The sequence below is a fragment of the Anopheles gambiae genome, chromosome X (assembly GCF_943734735.2).
Source record: "Anopheles gambiae chromosome X, idAnoGambNW_F1_1, whole genome shotgun sequence".
Lineage (NCBI taxonomy): Eukaryota > Metazoa > Arthropoda > Insecta > Diptera > Culicidae > Anopheles > Anopheles gambiae.
In genome coordinates this window covers 14,522,500-14,539,270 of record NC_064600.1, presented here as the reverse complement: position 1 = coordinate 14,539,270, position 16,771 = coordinate 14,522,500, and the positions used below count along the sequence as shown (strand labels likewise).

The 16,771-nt window shown below is 42.5% G+C and overlaps 1 protein-coding gene across 1 annotated transcript; it reads left to right on the top strand.

Annotated features, from left to right (window-relative positions):
* Window positions 1-6,412: 6,412 nt before the first annotated feature.
* LOC1272385 (BTB/POZ domain-containing protein 17) lies at window positions 6,413-12,419 on the top strand. The gene is made up of 4 exons (XM_311333.6): window positions 6,413-7,036; window positions 7,235-8,237; window positions 8,322-8,497; window positions 11,789-12,419. Exons 1-4 carry the CDS (start codon window positions 6,971-6,973, stop codon window positions 12,038-12,040), a joined length of 1,497 nt encoding a protein of 498 aa, XP_311333.5. The 5' UTR covers window positions 6,413-6,970; the 3' UTR covers window positions 12,041-12,419.
* Window positions 12,420-16,771: the final 4,352 nt, after the last annotated feature.

Below are 16,771 nucleotides of genomic sequence, written 5' to 3'. Positions count from 1 at the left end.
TGCACATCACGAGCATGTAGGTACCGCATTGTTTTGTTTTGATGTTCTGACTGACAGGTCGATTTGACAGAATGAATTGCTGCATTTTCAGTAATTTGTTTTACTGATATCCAGTGAAACGACTTATTTGACACTTATTTTACTGATTTTCAGTAAAATGCGTATTACTGAAATGAATTCAGTAAATTATTTTGCTGAAAGTCAGTAGAAACATGACATTCATACTGAAAATCAGTAAAATATTCTATTACTGAACCGTTTCAGTAAAAAACTTTACTGAATCAGGATGAGAAAATTTGCTGTGTATACACGCCGGCATGTCCGCGTAGGACGTTACGCCAAATAGAAGAAGAAGAAGTGTCTGAGTGCCTATTCCTGAAATTGGTGATGTGCACGGGCCAGCTCAAGGAATCGACTGAGATCAGTTCCAGGACTGACACTGAACCGGAACCAACAAGCGGAACAGGCTCAAGATTTATTACAGTATTGAGATAGATTTAATAACATTTCTGCCAGTAAAATCTGTCGAGATCTGTGGCAGGAATTGGATTAGTTTAGGGGGATTAGTTCTGTGTAAGGTACGAGAAACATTCAACCCCAATAGCCAGAATTGCTTAAGCAGCTCATTTTGGTATGCTAAAGATCGCTGCTTGAATAAGCCTTTTGCAGTAGATAAACAGCATCAAAGTTCCAGGTGGTCCTTCTAAATATCGCCTAAGCAGCTTCCTTAAGCTACGGTGCCAGGGATTATTTTTCTTTGTGTTTTAATTTCAAGCAAGCGTCATCGATGAAATAAACAACAAGATTTTTTTCGTTTAAACACATGTGTATATTTTTAAATCCTTTGTATTGATGAATTACACAAAATTTTACACAATTTACTGATAATTCACAATCACTTCACTCAATATTCATTCTTCAATTAACGAATCGAACTTGTTCAGCAGCAATGAGATAATTGCCGGCGTCAAATATCCCAAATAGCCAGAATTGCTTAAGCAGCTCATTTTGGCACGCTAAAGATCGCTGCTTGAATTCGCCTTTTGCAGTAGATAAACAGCATCAAAGTTCTATGTGGGTCTTTCAAACAGCGCCTAAGCAGCTTCCTTATGCCACGGTGCCAGGGATTATTTTTCTTTGTGTTTTATTTTCAAGCAAGCGTCATCGATGAAATAAACAACAAGATTTGTTTCGTTTAAACACATATGTATATTTTTAAATCCTTTGTATTGATGAATTACACAAAATTTTACACAATTTACTGATAATTCACAATCACTTCACTCAATATTCATTCTTCAATTAACGAATCTAACTTGTGCAGCAGCAATGAGATTATTGCCGGGGTCCGTCTTTGACACTTTGACAAGAGCCACCTTGTACCGATGTCATGCATTAAAAAGCTATAAAGTTCCACCAAGTTCAGTACCCTTTTTTAACAAGCCTTCAAGTTCCATCATGAGCCCTACACATAGTGCTAATCAGCCGCAAAGTTCCAAAGAGTACCATGTGCCTGTTAAAAAGCTCCATAGTTCCGCAAAGTACCGTCTATCTCTTAATCAGCCACAAAGTGCGACATTGGAACGATTTTTCGTTAAACAGCCCCAAATCAGCTATAAAGTACGAGCTGGCTATTTGGGATTGGTCTTTGACACTTTGACCAGAGCCACCTTGTACCGATGACATGCATTAAAAAGCTATAAAGTTCCACCAAGTTCAGTACCCTTTCTTAACAAGCCTTCAAGTTCCATCATGAACCCTACACATAGTGCTAATCAGCCGCAAAGTTTCAAAGAATACCATGTGCCTGTTAAAAAGCTCCATAGTTCCGCAAAGTACCGTCTATCTCTTAATCAGCCACAAAGTACGACATCGGAACGATTTTTCGTTAAACAGCCCTAAATCAGCTATAAAGTACGAGCTGGCTATTTGGGAAAAGACATCGAGCGACAACGTTGCGCGCGCGACAAAAATTAGATCAGTTTTGCAAACAGAGCTGCTTGTCTCGCGCGATATTTTTGCTTCATACGAAACAACCCAAATAGCCAGAATTGCTTAAGCAGCTCATTTTGGCACGCTAAAGATCGCTGTTCTAATTCGCCTTTTGCAGTAGATAAACAGCATCAAAGTTCTATGTGGGTCTTTCAAACAGCGCCTAAGCAGCTTCCTTATGCCACGATGCCAGGGATTATTTTTCTTTGTGTTTTATTTTCAAGCAAGCGTCATCGATGAAATAAACAACAAAATTTGTTTGGTTTAAACACATATGTATATTTTTAAATCTTTTGTATTGATAAATTACACAAATTTTTACACAATTTACTGATAATTCACAATCGCTTCACTCAATATTCATTCTTCAAGTAACGAATCTAACTTGTGCAGCAGCAATGAGATTATTGCCGGCGTCCGTCTTTGACACTTTGACAAGAGCCACCTTGTACCGATGTCATGCATTAAAAAGCTATAAAGTTCCACCAAGTTCAGTACCCTTTCTTAACAAGCCTTCAAGTTCCATCATGAACCCTACGCATAGTGCTAATTAGCCGCAAAGTTCCAAAGAGTACCATGTGCCTGTTAAAAAGCTCCATAGTTCCGCAAAGTACCGTCTATCTCTTAATCAGCCACAAAGTACGACATCGGAACGATTTTTCGTTAAACAGCCCTAAATCAGCTATAAAGTACGAGCTGGCTATTTGGGAATTAAAGAACCCAGTTGGTTTACGAGCCAGACTAATGTCAAACTCATACACATAAAATAGAACAAATTTAAACTTACAGTCATTATCCGATATACGCTATCGTACGGGACCGAGTGCAAAAGCGTATACAGGCGGTCCCCAAGATACACGGTTATTGGGGACCGAAAACGGCCGCAAAATACCGCGTATCTCGAATTTCCGCGTAAGTCGAATCTCGTGATTTCCAGCCAAAATATCACTAATTTTCGTGCAAATTTGGAGGTAGGGGGTGGTTTTAGCTACCAAATTAATTATTTGATATGTTTCTAATGAATTGAACAGTTTTAAACCCTTTTAAATGGTATTTTACATTCGATCAGTACGGAAATTATTTGGTATTTCACAATGGATGTGTCAAATCAGTACAATTTGCTCAAAGAACTGTCAAATTTAGAAAACCGCGTATCTCCGAATCCGCGTATAAGAGGTACCGTGTATCTCGGGGACCGCCTGTATCGAGTTTTCGCGTATATCGGATTCCTATGGAAAAATGGTTTACACTACCGGTTCGAGGGTTGAAATACAGCAATTATCTGCAGTCCCAAGCTCCCGACCACGCTGGTTTTCGCTGGTCTTTTCGGGGATAATTCGTTAACGAATTATCCCCGAAAAGACCAGCGAAATACAGATCATTTTCGGGGATAGTGAACACACGTGAAGGATGAACCCATGCAAAAAAGAGTTAAAAATAGAAATGAACATTCGGATTCATTCCCTTCCCTCATATTCCAATTCATGCTCATGCTTCATCCTTGATGCTACCAACCACATCGCTAATTCTACTTCGAATCACTTTGCCAGTTGCGCCACCATATTATTATTCATGATAGTGCTATTTGCTTGTTTTGTTGTATGAAGGGGTACTGATACTAAATGAATTAAAAGAAATAAATAAAACATTTCGCATTTCTAACAATGAGTAAATGGGTCTGAAGTTACTGGAGCTACATGTTTTAAAAAGAAATCAAAACTTTAAATCATCAATGAAAACAATAAAAATGGAATTGAACTCATGTCGACCATGGTGCAAACATTACACCATTACCATTTGACCACTACTAGTTCATGAACATGAATTGTTATCTATCAGTTTTAAACCCTTCAAATATAGCACAATGAACAAAGAGATGTGTAAAAGTTCATCGATGCGTGTGAGAAAGTAGAGCTGATGAATAGAAAGAGATGGCATGAGTTTATGTTCATTATCCCCGAAAAATTTCGCTTGGGACACCATTACCATTTGACCACTACTAGTTCATGAACATGATTCGTTATCTATCAGTTTTAAACCCTTCAAATATAGCACAATGAACAAAGAGATGTGTAAAAGTTCATCGATGCGTGTGAGAGAGTAGAGCTGATGAATAGAAAGAGATGGCATGAGTTTATGTTCATTATCCCCGAAAAATATCGCTTGGGGTACGCGATACTCGATATACGCGAATTCGCAGTACGCGATTGCTCTAAATTTGACAGCTCCATGTGTTTTTTACAAATATTTTAACCGCGCGGCTACATGAGGTGAAATATACAGCGAAATGAACTATTTGACAGGCGAAATATCTGACGGATAAAGCATCTCAGCAACCAGCTGATGTGCAATGTAAACAAATAACGTGCACAAAATCGTAATTAGATCCATTAAATAACTTCAATATCGAGTACATAGTCAATTTTCAGTCAACAGTTCATAATTTCTTCTAATTAGGGAATGTTCTGCTTAAGAATATATTATTTTTAATAGAATTTCGAAAACGGATGTTGTGTCTCCCCCAACCCTTTAGCTGTACCTGTCAAATATTTCACCTGTCAAATAGTTCATTTCGCTGTATATTTCACCTCATGTAGCCGCGCGGTAATACTTTGAAATATTTTATGCTCTTTTTGAATTTCCTTAATGTTCTTAAAGCATTTTGCATTAAATTTGTGCAAAAGATACCTGTTTTACAACAAAAAACTTTAATGCAAAACTCTGTGGCGATATTTTTCAACCCTCGAACTGGTAGTGTAAACTATTTTTCCATACAAATCCGCTACCCAAATAGCCAGAATTGCTTAAGCAGCTCATTTTGGCACGCTAAAGATCGCTGCTCTAATTCGCCTTTTGCAGTAGATAAACAGCATCAAAGTTCCAGGCGGTCCTTCTAAATAGCGCCTAAGCAGCTTCCTTAAGCTACGGTGCTGGGGATTATTTTTCTTTGTGTTTTATTTTCAAGCAAGCGTCATCGATTAAATAAACAACAGGATTTGTTTTGTTTGTGTACATGTGTATATTTTTAAACCCTTAATATTCATAAATTACACGAAACGTATCACAATTTACTGTACAATCACATCACTTCCTTCAAAATCCCTTCTTCAAAGAACTAATCTAACTTGTACAGCAGCAATGAGATGATTGGCGGCGTCTGTCTTTGACACTTTGACAAGACCCACCTTGTACCGATGTCATGCATTAAAAAGCTATGAAGTTCCACCAAGTTCGGTACACGTTCTTAACAAGCCTTAAAGTTCCATCATGAATCCTACACATAGTGTTAATCAGCCGCAAAGTTCCAAAGAGTACCATGTGCCTGTTAAAAAGCTCCATAGTTCCGCAAAGTGTCGTCTATCTCTTAATCAGCCACAAAGTACGACATTGGAACGATTTTTCGTTAAACAGCCCTAAATCAGCTATAAAGTACGAGCTGGCTATTTGGGTATACGCGAAAACTCGAGATACGCTATTGCGCTCGGTCCCGTACGATAGCGTATATCGGATAATGACTGTATATCGCCACAGAGTTTTGCATAAAAGTTTTTTGTTATAAAACATGTATCTTTTGCACAAATTAAATGCAAAATGCATTAATAACATTAAGGAAATTCGAAAAGAGCATAAAATATTTCAAAAAATAAAAATATTTGCAAAAAACACATGGAGCTGTCAAATTAAGATGGATCGCGTACTGCGAATTCGCGTATATCGAGTATCGCGTACTGCGGATAAGTGCTGTATATTGTTATGATTTTAAACAATAGAACGAGTAGGTTGATTGGGTAAAATGAGATACTTTAATCTACGCGGAGTGAAATTTTGCATCGAAAACCAGAAAAATTGAGCTACTTTTTTATCGCCGGACACGTTGGCGCTCTATGTCAATTTGAACGATGGGCAACAAAGTGTTCTGTTTTTTTTTTTTTTTTTTTTTTGTTTGTATTCAACTGGCTCGTAAACGAACTGGATAATTCAATTGTTTCGGATTGAGCAAAAATTTCGCACGAGACAAGTAGCTCTGTTGCAAAAGTGAGCTACTTTTTAGTAGCTCTATGTCTATTTGAACAGTAGCATTTAAATTCTACCACTTTTTTTAATCTCCAATATGGCTGCCGCGAAGATGGCACTAATCTTTGCCTTTCGCATGTAGCCGTTGCGGTGCGATGCTTATGGACAATTATCGTGCATTGTTTGAATGATTTGATTAAAAGACAAAATTAATCTTTGAATTAGTACTTCTCCAATTTCTTAACATAGAATCCACAGTATAGAAAAAATACAACTATCGAGCAGCATACAAGCATGGGGGGTATTTTGCTTTGTGCCACAAAACGTAAACAAATGCCATCCCGCTCCCCCGTCTTTGCCTATGTACAGGTTGTGTACAGCTGTTTTGTGCGTTCCGTTGTTATGCATGTAGACACCTTGCGGTGTGCACGGCGCACAGCGCCTACCCGCCCATTTGCGAACCTTGTTCAGCAGAAGTGTCAACCAGCACAAAAGCGTTCAAGGTGTATTGGTTGCTATTGTTGGTGGTGCATTTTGCTTCGCTCGCCCTCGGTCTCCTCGGAACCATTTCGGAATAGGCTCAATTTTATGCCATTGCTCGCTCGCTGGCAGTAAATTTGGTCAAGTTAAGCCCAATAGTGGAGCGTCAGTTTTCTTTTACGCGTAAACAGTGTCCGTGGGGGAACCGAAACCGTTCAGCAGCACGATTGCATTCTGCGCCCGTGCGGGAGAAAAACAGCAGCACAGCTCCAGCACGCAACAGCGAGCGGGACACACCACCACCACTTGACACAGACGGGAGGCGGTCCCCGCCCAACACGGTCCGCTTTCGGCTGGCGGGGAATGCGTTTCGTCGCGGATACGGCCACCCGACTGACATGAGCTGATCGGTCCGCCATTTTTTCCGTCTACATCAACCCAACAACCAACAGTAGCCGAAACGAGTAGTACGGTACGCGCAAAGATGGAAGTCGAATTGGAATCGGAGCGTGTCTTCCAGCCGGACTGTAGCGACATGGGGCTGAAAACGGTAAGACATTATCTTTTTCTCCCCACCCACTGAAAACCCGAATTCCTGCCATGGCGTCCGCTGCGTAGAAAGAGCGACATGACAGCGACTACTTGGATTTTCATCGGTTTTTGGGAATGTTTTTTTGTTGTTTCTCTTGGTTCCAATCCACGACCCATTCGTGTTTGATTCCTTTTCGCTTGGTTTTCTCTGGTACAGCTTTACAACACGAACAGCGTGCTGCGCAAGATCGCCAACCTGTACGCGGAGCGGCTGATGTCGGACGTCACGCTGGTGGTGGGCGAAAATCGCTACCCGGCCCACCGGATCATCCTGTGCGCGAGCAGCGACGTCTTCCAGGTGATGCTGATGAACGCGACCTGGCGCGAGTTCGGCGACGCGGTCATCACGCTGCAGGAGGAGGAACGGTGCCAGGGCGTGTTTCCCCAGTTTCTGCGCTACATGTACGTCGGCAAGATGACGATCTCGGTCGACACGGCCGTCTACATACTGAAGCTCGCGGACAAGTACAACATCCACGATCTCGTGCAGATCTGCATCAACTACATGAAGCTGCACCTGAACAAGGCGACGGCGAAGGGCCACTTCGTCGAGTGGCTGCACAACGCGCTGCAGATCTGCCCGGGACGGAAGGATCTGATCTCGATGCTGGAAAACTACCTGAAGTGGAACCTCGAGCGGATCGTGTCGTACCCGGGGTGGGAGCAGCTCAGCCCGGGCCTGATGAACTGGCTGCTGCAGCAGAACGATCTGGTCGTGCGGAGCGAGTTCCGGCTGTACGAGCTGGTGGAGGTGTGGTTCCGCTACCAGCGCGCGCAGATCGAGGGCCGGTGCGAGATGCGCGAGCAGGACCGGGAGAGCGCCATCAACAAGCTGATCCACGGCGTGCTGGTGCACATCCGGTTCGCGATGATGAGCCTGCCGCAGCTCGCGAACGTGCTGATGAGCGGCGCGTCCGTCCGGATGCTGAAGGAGTTCTACGTCGGCCGGGTCGCGGACGGCATGAACTTCCACTCGCACCATCTCGAGATCGTCGGCGCGATACGGGCGAGCGAGATGGGCGAGCTGCAGTTTACGCCGCGGCTCTACTCGAGCGACCTGTGGAGTCTCGAGATTGCGGTCGACTATTTTCACCGGGTGGAAAAGTACTCCAGCGTCGCGTCGGTCTTCTTTACGCCCACCAGCTTTAGCGACGTGGACGGTGCGTAGAGACGGTGGTGAACGCGATTGTTGCTTACTTTGCAAATTATTTTATTTACTCTTCTGTTCTGTGCTCATCTTGCAGAGGAAAGCAACGGATGGGATGTGGAATTTTTCCCGCTCGGCGTGCGGTACAAGCCGGCACAGCTGATCGGCATCTACAGTGCGGCCACCAACCGGGAAATACCGGAATGCATCATACGCACGGTGCGCTTGAGAATCACCAGCCAGTCAGCGATGCGAACCGAGTGCCGATACATGGTAAGCATTTCGGCCACTACTGGTTTGCTACCGTTTGAAGCTTTCACGGTTAGCTAAACTGGGGGTTTTCCTTGTTAAAAACAGTCTAGGCAAAGCTTTCGATTAGTTTGCTACAAAGAATAGATAAAGCGTAAAGCTACTGCTCGTCAACTCGTACGACTTAACAACATGCCCGTCATGGGTTCAATCCCCAAATAGACCGCGCCGCCATACGTAGGACTGACTATCCTGCTATGGGGGGAAATCTATTAGTCACTGAAAGCCAAGCCCACAAGTGGGTACAGGCAGGCCTTGACCGACATCGGTTGTTGAGCCAAAGAAGAAGAAGAAAGAAAAGCTACTGCAGGTAGAAACGGATTTTCATTTGGAAATTGTGAAAACTTTTCTATTCACCCTATTTTTCACAAGCTTTGGTACCAGTTGGTAGTGCTATTGCAATATATTGTTTTTCTTCAGATACAATTTTACATTCCTACATTGAAATATCTTTACAGTCTTAACATGATCAAGCTTTTTTTTATTTAGGAGGAACGGCCCAAAAAGTCCGTATTGCTTAAATGATCAAGGTTATACATAATGTTAAATTTTTACGATTTTTTCTCTCAACATACTTCTTTTCTTTGGCACAACAACCGTTGTCGGTCAAGGCCTGCCTATACCACTGACCAGTAACTTATTGATTACCATGGCAAGATAGTCAGTCCTACGTATTCAGGGTTGAACCCATAACGGACATGTTGTTAAGTCGTACGAGTTCACGGCTGCACCACTCTCAACTCACTGTCACAATCAAATTAAACTCATTCTCTAAGGCTACAATCAATAGAATGCGTAATGACTCAAAAACTATAACAGTAAGAAGACGCAACGCAGTTGGTATTTGTTCGCTACATACCGTGTATATATACAGCTACTAGTTCAGCAGCTCCGTTGACTACTGGGGACTGACTTACTGGAGGTTTAAGTTTTCTTCTTTTATTTTCTGTTTTTGGCACAACCAACCACTGTCGGAGCTTGGACCCATGACGGTCATGTTTGTTAGTTAAGTCGTACGACTTGACAATTGTACTACGTAACCGGCCAAGTAGTAGTGAGGTTTAAGTAGTATATATAATACAACGAAACCCCTCAACACGAGTTTAATCCATCCCAGTACCTCAGTCGTAATGCGGGAGGCTCTTTTCCATACAATTTCTATAAATGTGAAACAATCGGTTCTAGGATGTGCAAATGTGTCTGTCAAACCGTCGAATAAGAGGGGTTTTCAAATTACTGAGGTTAAAAGTGAATTAAGAGTCCATACAAAATAGAAAGAGACAGAACATTTATTATGCAGCCTTGACTGGTGCTACAGGGAACTTCGAACTAGTGATGGGAAAAATGAAGTTTTTGTCGGAATCGATTCCGGCTAGCTCCGCAGTTTTCTGGAATCGATTCCGAATAGTAGGCCCGGAATCAGTTTCCGGAATCGATTCCGGAATCGGAATTGAATCCAGAATTGGTTCTGGAATCGGCTCCAGCATTGATTCCGGAATCGAAATCGGCTCTCGAATCGGAATTGGCTCCTAAATTAGAATCGGTTTCCCTAACGGATTCAGTTTCATCATCGCCATAAAAATAGGCGTTTAGGTCCAATCGTACTACGTATTGATAACCGCAAAAAAAATCAAAATTTACTTGTAAAAGACCGGTCTATATAGTACAGTCGTCAACTCGTACGACTTAACAACATGCACGTTATAGGTTCAATCCCCAAATAGACCGTGCCGCCATACGTAGGACAGACTATCCTGCTAGGGGGGGGGGGACCAATTAGTCACTGAAAGCCAAGCCCACATGTGGGTACAGGCAGGCCTTGACCCACAACGGTTGTTGAGCCATAGAAGAAGAAGACTTGTAAAAGATCCATTCGCATGGAGATACCTGGACTGATTACGCATCTAAAACTTATTTTTTCCATTCAAGAACTAATTCACATTCAGGTGCTAATTCTAATTCTGGAGTCAATTATGATTCCGTTATCGGGATAAATTGCGATTCCCAGGTTAGTTCCGATTCCGGAGCCAATTCTGATCGCGGAATCGATCCTGGAGCCGACTCCGGAATCGGCTCCGGAGTCAACTTCGGAATCGGCTCCGGAATCGACTCCAGAATCGGAAACGAGTCCAGCATCGGAATCGGCTCCGGAATTGATTCCGAACACGGAATCGGGTAGGTCCGTTTCCGAGCTCCCACCACTACTTCGAACACAATTGGAGATTGGAGCATACATCATTCAATAACCATGACAACACCATACACAAATAAGGGTACAGATTTCAGAGGATTTCGAAATTAGAGGCTAAATATATAGACTAAAATATACTGACAATGAAGGGACTGTAAAAAATGTTCAAATAAGAGGGTTTTTCAAACTGGGGAGGTCTCAAATAAGAGAGGGTTTCACTGTTTTCCTTTGTCATAACATTGTTTTGCGGCTCAGTTTTCAGTGTGAATAGCATTATTCCAAACTCGCAAGATGTTTTTCAACAGCTGTTATTATTTGCGACAGCTGTAGTTACATTAGAAACTGATCCAGAAATCAGAGTATTGGAAAAGTTGTCGATTGTTTAAGCCTGTCCTTAAATATTTCTCAAAAAATCGTTTTAGAGCGATCTATTGCGGTGTGTGTTTAGGCAGAGCTTGTTGTTCCGCTTTCAAGCATTTGCGGCTGGACTTTTTTCCCCTAAAATAAGCCAGTTTTATCATAATCGTAAATTTGTTATGGTAAACATTATTCAGCACGAATAAGGACATTATTTATTTGATAATATTATTGGCATCAAATCTACAGCACACTACATTATACGGAACTCCTCTAACTGACAGCAATTGGCAATGGATCTGTCGTTTTCAATAACAAGTAGAAAAACGGGCTAGAAACCATAGAAACCATCAAACGATGCTTAGTAGCGAAGTTGTCGTTTGCCTGAGCGATAATCAAAATCAAATAAATGATCAATGATATTGATTTCAGATCTGCTCCCCCAAAACAATGTATCCCGAACACGAATGAAATTGTTGAGGGGACTATTTGTTGAGCATTTCGATTTGCTCGTTGCTCGTTATAAGTGGTACTTGCTATCAGGGGTCCACTGTATGTGAATATTTATTTGTACAATCTACGCGGAACCTCGTTTTACATTTCATGAACGTTGTTGCTAAACCGAATCTCTATCTTATAAGAGGGAAAATCAAACGTGACACTAACTCTTGCCCCATTCTATCGCATCTTCTACCCTACTTTCTCAGGTCGGTGTGCTGATCTGTGGCATGATGAACGACGAAGAGTACGTGCGCCACTGTCACGTCCGGGTGGCATACTTCTCCAGCGATCATCGCGTGCTGAACATCGACAACCTGATACCGATCGGGGAGCTGCAGATGGGTACGCGAAAGTACAGCCAGTACATGGTCGGCGAGGAGCAGAACACGATCAGGATAAAGGTCGTGATCGTACCGCTGAACCGTTTCTCCAACGTGTTCGCACCACCGTCGGAGTGAAGCGACCAGACGCGCGGCAAGCTACGCTAGGGCAAGGATGGACTTAGGTTTAGAAGCAAACGAGAGGATTTCATAGTTTGCGTCGTGTTGTTGAAAAAACGGCCATGCATTTCTTTTTAAAATCCTCTACTAATTTACACTTTGTGCTGTATCGAAACGTAATTTGGAACTTCGACATAATTCATTACAAGACGGGGGAAAAGCTGTCTTTATTTTTGTTTGTTGGCTTTCTTTGAGTTGAAAATTTTGAATTTGAACTGAAACTATGTTGTGCACTGTTATTCTTCTTTGCGACCACGATTGCCCTGGAATGGCATTATTTTCCTTACTCTTGTAACACATTGGAACGTAAATAGAACTGTAGTTAGTGTAAACCAAACAGCCAGGGGCAGAGGGTAGTTTGTTATTCATTTGTTCAAAAATTTGCAGCTTGCACCCAAACACAGGATGGCTCACTGAGGCGATGAGAATGATGCGGGTGTGTGTGTGAGTGTGTGCATATGGAAGTGACTGAGCATTAGATTCCGAATTAAAGCGAAAGCAGTGTACCGAATGCATTACAGTACAGTACATCAAACTCAGCAATCAGCAAAACCAGGAAACAATTTGCCGTCTAACCGACCTGCATACAATCAAACCGACATACGATCAAATCAACCTGCCAGTTGAAACATCAATGCAAACACGATCTTCGCTTCGTTCGTCGTATGGGAAAAGATTGATTTTGGTTGGCGCTTTCGGGCATCGCAAGAAAATTTCAGATTTTCAAAGGGAATGATTGAAAGAACCCGCTTTTGTTGCGTAAAGTATCAAAAGCGCTACAATTACTAACTTTTTTTATAAAGAGGTGCACTAGAATTAGAAACAAAGAAGAAGAATTAGCCTTATTCGATTTAATTTTGTTTTAGTCAGAAATTTAAATCGAATCTTCTAACATTCTTCATTGTTAGCCATTCCTTGCCTTATCGCATGAGCTGCAAGGATTGGCAAATCCTTTCCGCATCAATAGAACTATTAATTCGAAAGAAACATTGCGTCATTTTTCAACCATTGCTATGATTTGTGGGGATGTCATTTGGCTGGCTGAATTTACGAATAGCTGAATTTGCTGCTCATGCATGCAAATTCAGTGAAATATTTCTGCAAGTTTAAATCAGCGATGTCAAACTCATTTGACCCCGCGGACCAAAATGTCACTGAAAATAGTAGCACGAGCCGCAGCCTAGTTTATACATGATATATAATATGATATGATATGATGATAGGATACAAACTCACATTATTAGCCGCTCTTTTCACTCTGAGACGATAGTTACGTTACAAAAGTTAAATCTTTGATGTAAATAATAGCTGTAGCAGATTATTTACAATTGTTCATAGGCCTCTGATATTTCCAACATTTGCATCATAGTTTTATGGCAACTAACAAGATACAGTGCACAAAAATAATATGCAAAATCTGGCCATGAGTAACGCGATGGTTTCAATGCAGAGCAGTAAATTATTTAAAGAAAAGTTGATATTGGTGTCATTTTGATCAACAATATGTTTGATCTGGAATTAAAGTAGCGAATTCTTACTTTTGATGCTATCTAAAGTCCATAACTTACAACAGGTCGTTCAGTCAAGTTCAGATCTTTACAGAGGAGTGGAAGATGTCATACAGGTCTTTAGTACCCGTTATTCCCTTCCTGCCAATCTCCATAGATATCTTCATTCATTATGGCGACCAAAATCAGAGTTATAAGACCACCTGTAGTTTATCTAATCACATTGGTCTTGGATGCCTGATGGAAGCCTGATAGAGATCGTTTGTAACATTCTATCAAAAGTAATACGTGTTTGTGCTGACGTCTGATTTCATCTGATTTCTAAACGTTTTGAAGAAATATAATGTTCTATCTTTAGTATGCCTAAAGATGGGTTCGACCTTTTCCAAAACAATATGCCAAAAAAGTGTGAGAGCTTGCATTTTTAATTCCTGTTGGCTGAGTGATTTTTTCAATTTGTACAGGTCTTTTTCTTATAGAAATTGCTTAATTGGTCGCCAAGTGCCTTGATTGACGGCTTAACAATAAAAAAGTAATGTTCCCTGAACTGCATACATATGAGTAAGATATTCACGATTTTGTATGAGCTGGAAACTAAACCGAGGATTGTTTCTGTTAAGACTTGTTCATCAAATATTTGTTGCTAAACAAATTTAAGCATCAGAAAGGGTACAACATAATTTACAATGATTTTTAAACCATTTTATTAAAATTGTGCGGAATTGAAAGCTCAGTTTCGTCAAAATAACCATGTTTGATTTTCCTTCAAAGACCACAACAGTTTTTGCAATTTTTTATCTGTTTTATGCATACATGCTTAGAGAAAAGGTAGGAAAAAAATGACAAGGTTTTATGATGATGCATGATCTGACAATTCATAGAGAAACCTGCGAAGTTGATAATCTCTTCATATTTCAGAAGTCCGGAATTGACTGAAGTGTACTATAGAAGCAGAAATGCTTCTACAAATAAACTTTGGCTCAAGCGGTCGCGGGCCAAAACATAAGACCTCGCGGGCCACATTTGGCCCGTGGGCCATCAGTTTGACATCTCTGGTTTAAATTGAGAATATAGACACCAACCCACACACACACAAGCGTATTCGCACTCTTACACTCGTCACCCAAGCAAGCAAGCAAGCCCATTCAGCGGAAAACTGCTGCGCCAGTTGCGACGATACGAGACCGGTCGGCATTGATCGGAAAATGAATTTAAGAAAAGAAATGTACAGCCTAGTTACAGGGTTTTTCAGGGGTTCTCATAGTTGTGGGATACTTCCTTGATTCTTTCTTATGTCAAGTGAGCTTCATATGATAGTAATTGGACTCTATGGCACCCTTTTTGGATAGGTTCATTGGAAATTTTTATTGGATTTGTCCAACTAGGTTGCGATTGAGTCCAATTCTCATAACATTAAGTTCATTTCACCGAAGAAAGAGTCAATAAAGTGACAGCTATGAGAATACCTGGAAAACCCTGTATTCATGATTTTTTGGTTTGTTTTAGCGAAAATAGGTAAGCGAAATGAGAGCCCGACCAAGGGTGCTGGGAGCGTGTAGGAACACAGATGAGATGATTTAGATGCGATTCCGTTGCATAATATTATCATTATGAACTATTGTCGTATTGTTTTCTTTTCTTGCCACAATAAAACGAAATACAAAACAAACTCGCACCACCTTTCTTCAAGAGCAGTGGAGAACGCGTGAAAGCTAAACGCTAGTTACGTGCATGTGTTGGTTGTGTGTGTATGTGTGTGTGTGTGTGTGAGTTTTGTAAGTTAGTTAGCAAAAAAAAATGTAAATAATCTTACAAGATCATTCACGGTCGCCATCCCCACGGCCCTGAGCAGAGCAACGAGCACAGGGGTAAAGAAAGCACATCGTTGGGAGCGAGGTTGGGGCGGGAAAAGAGCATCTTCAGTTCTGTCTGCGGTCATATAATAATACCATGCCCCCTTCGCCCCCATAATGATCCTCTTCCTGCCATCATCGCCGCTGCACCGCTTAGCTGTGGGGGATTTAAAAAGGGAAAACGTTACACCGGCTCCGGTTGAAAGGCGGGGAGGCAGGAACGAAATATGGGAAATGGGAGGGAGGATGATTTTCACTTTCGATAAACCGCTCTGGCTGCGCTGGGCGCCGCACGTTCGATAGACGGCCCGGCATAATTGTGGCATCAATTGCTCCGATAGTGGCCTGGTGGGGACCCCCGGCGTCTGGGCTGTGTGTGAGTGCGCGCTCGCGCCATCATTAGGCGCACGGAAACGCTGCCATTCCGCAGCGACGAGAAGGCCAGCGGAGGAAGAGGGTAACCATTAGCCAAGTGGTAGTGCTTGTGTGTGTGTGTAGTAAGCGTGTGAAAGTAAGAAAATGAGCGATGATGAGGTAAGGGAGGAAGCATAAATGACGAATAGCGCATCACATGGTAATGATGCGTTTGACACCCCGACACCACTCTCCCTTGGCAACGTTACGCGGTCACAGACACGCGTAGAGGCGGTTGGGAACCTGCATTGAACCTGACGATAGGCAGAGACGTTTTATCTTGTCACCTTGCTCTACCAGAATGGCTCGAGCATTCTTGGGCTCTTAAGCCACTGACACAAGCAGAATGTGTCCAGGTGTTGTTTGGGCACAGTTTGGCGCGATTGCTGCACCACAAGCAGTCCTGCAACACGAGGTTTGCCGCTCCCAGACAGCACCTAGACCCAACGACCGCGTACCTACAGCGGGTTTACCAGCTCGCCCGTTTTGACCGGCCAACGCGATGGTTTCTATATTTTATTTTCAGTTTTATTTCTTTTGGCCACGGGAAAAAGGGGGGGGGGGGGGAAAGGCCACGGTGTCCCGGTACCGCCCGCGGGACTACCAGTTTCGGATCCCGGTGGCTTCGGCGAGTGCTGGTCCCGGGTCTGTGTGGTGGTGTGACCCTGTTTCGGGATGCCGATTCCGCTAATTAATCCATTAATCCGGTGAATGTTTCACGCTGGCAGTACACCGCGAAGCGAAAGTAGCCCCGAGGCTCGCGGGCCCGCACTCGCGGACCACCGCAAACACACACATACACACACAAACACAAACCTGGTGGTGGCTGATGTTCGGTTCGGGGTTTTTCGGTGCGATAGAGGCACCGGAAAGGGTTTTAGTTTTGATTGATCGGTGGCAGCAGCCGGCGAGAA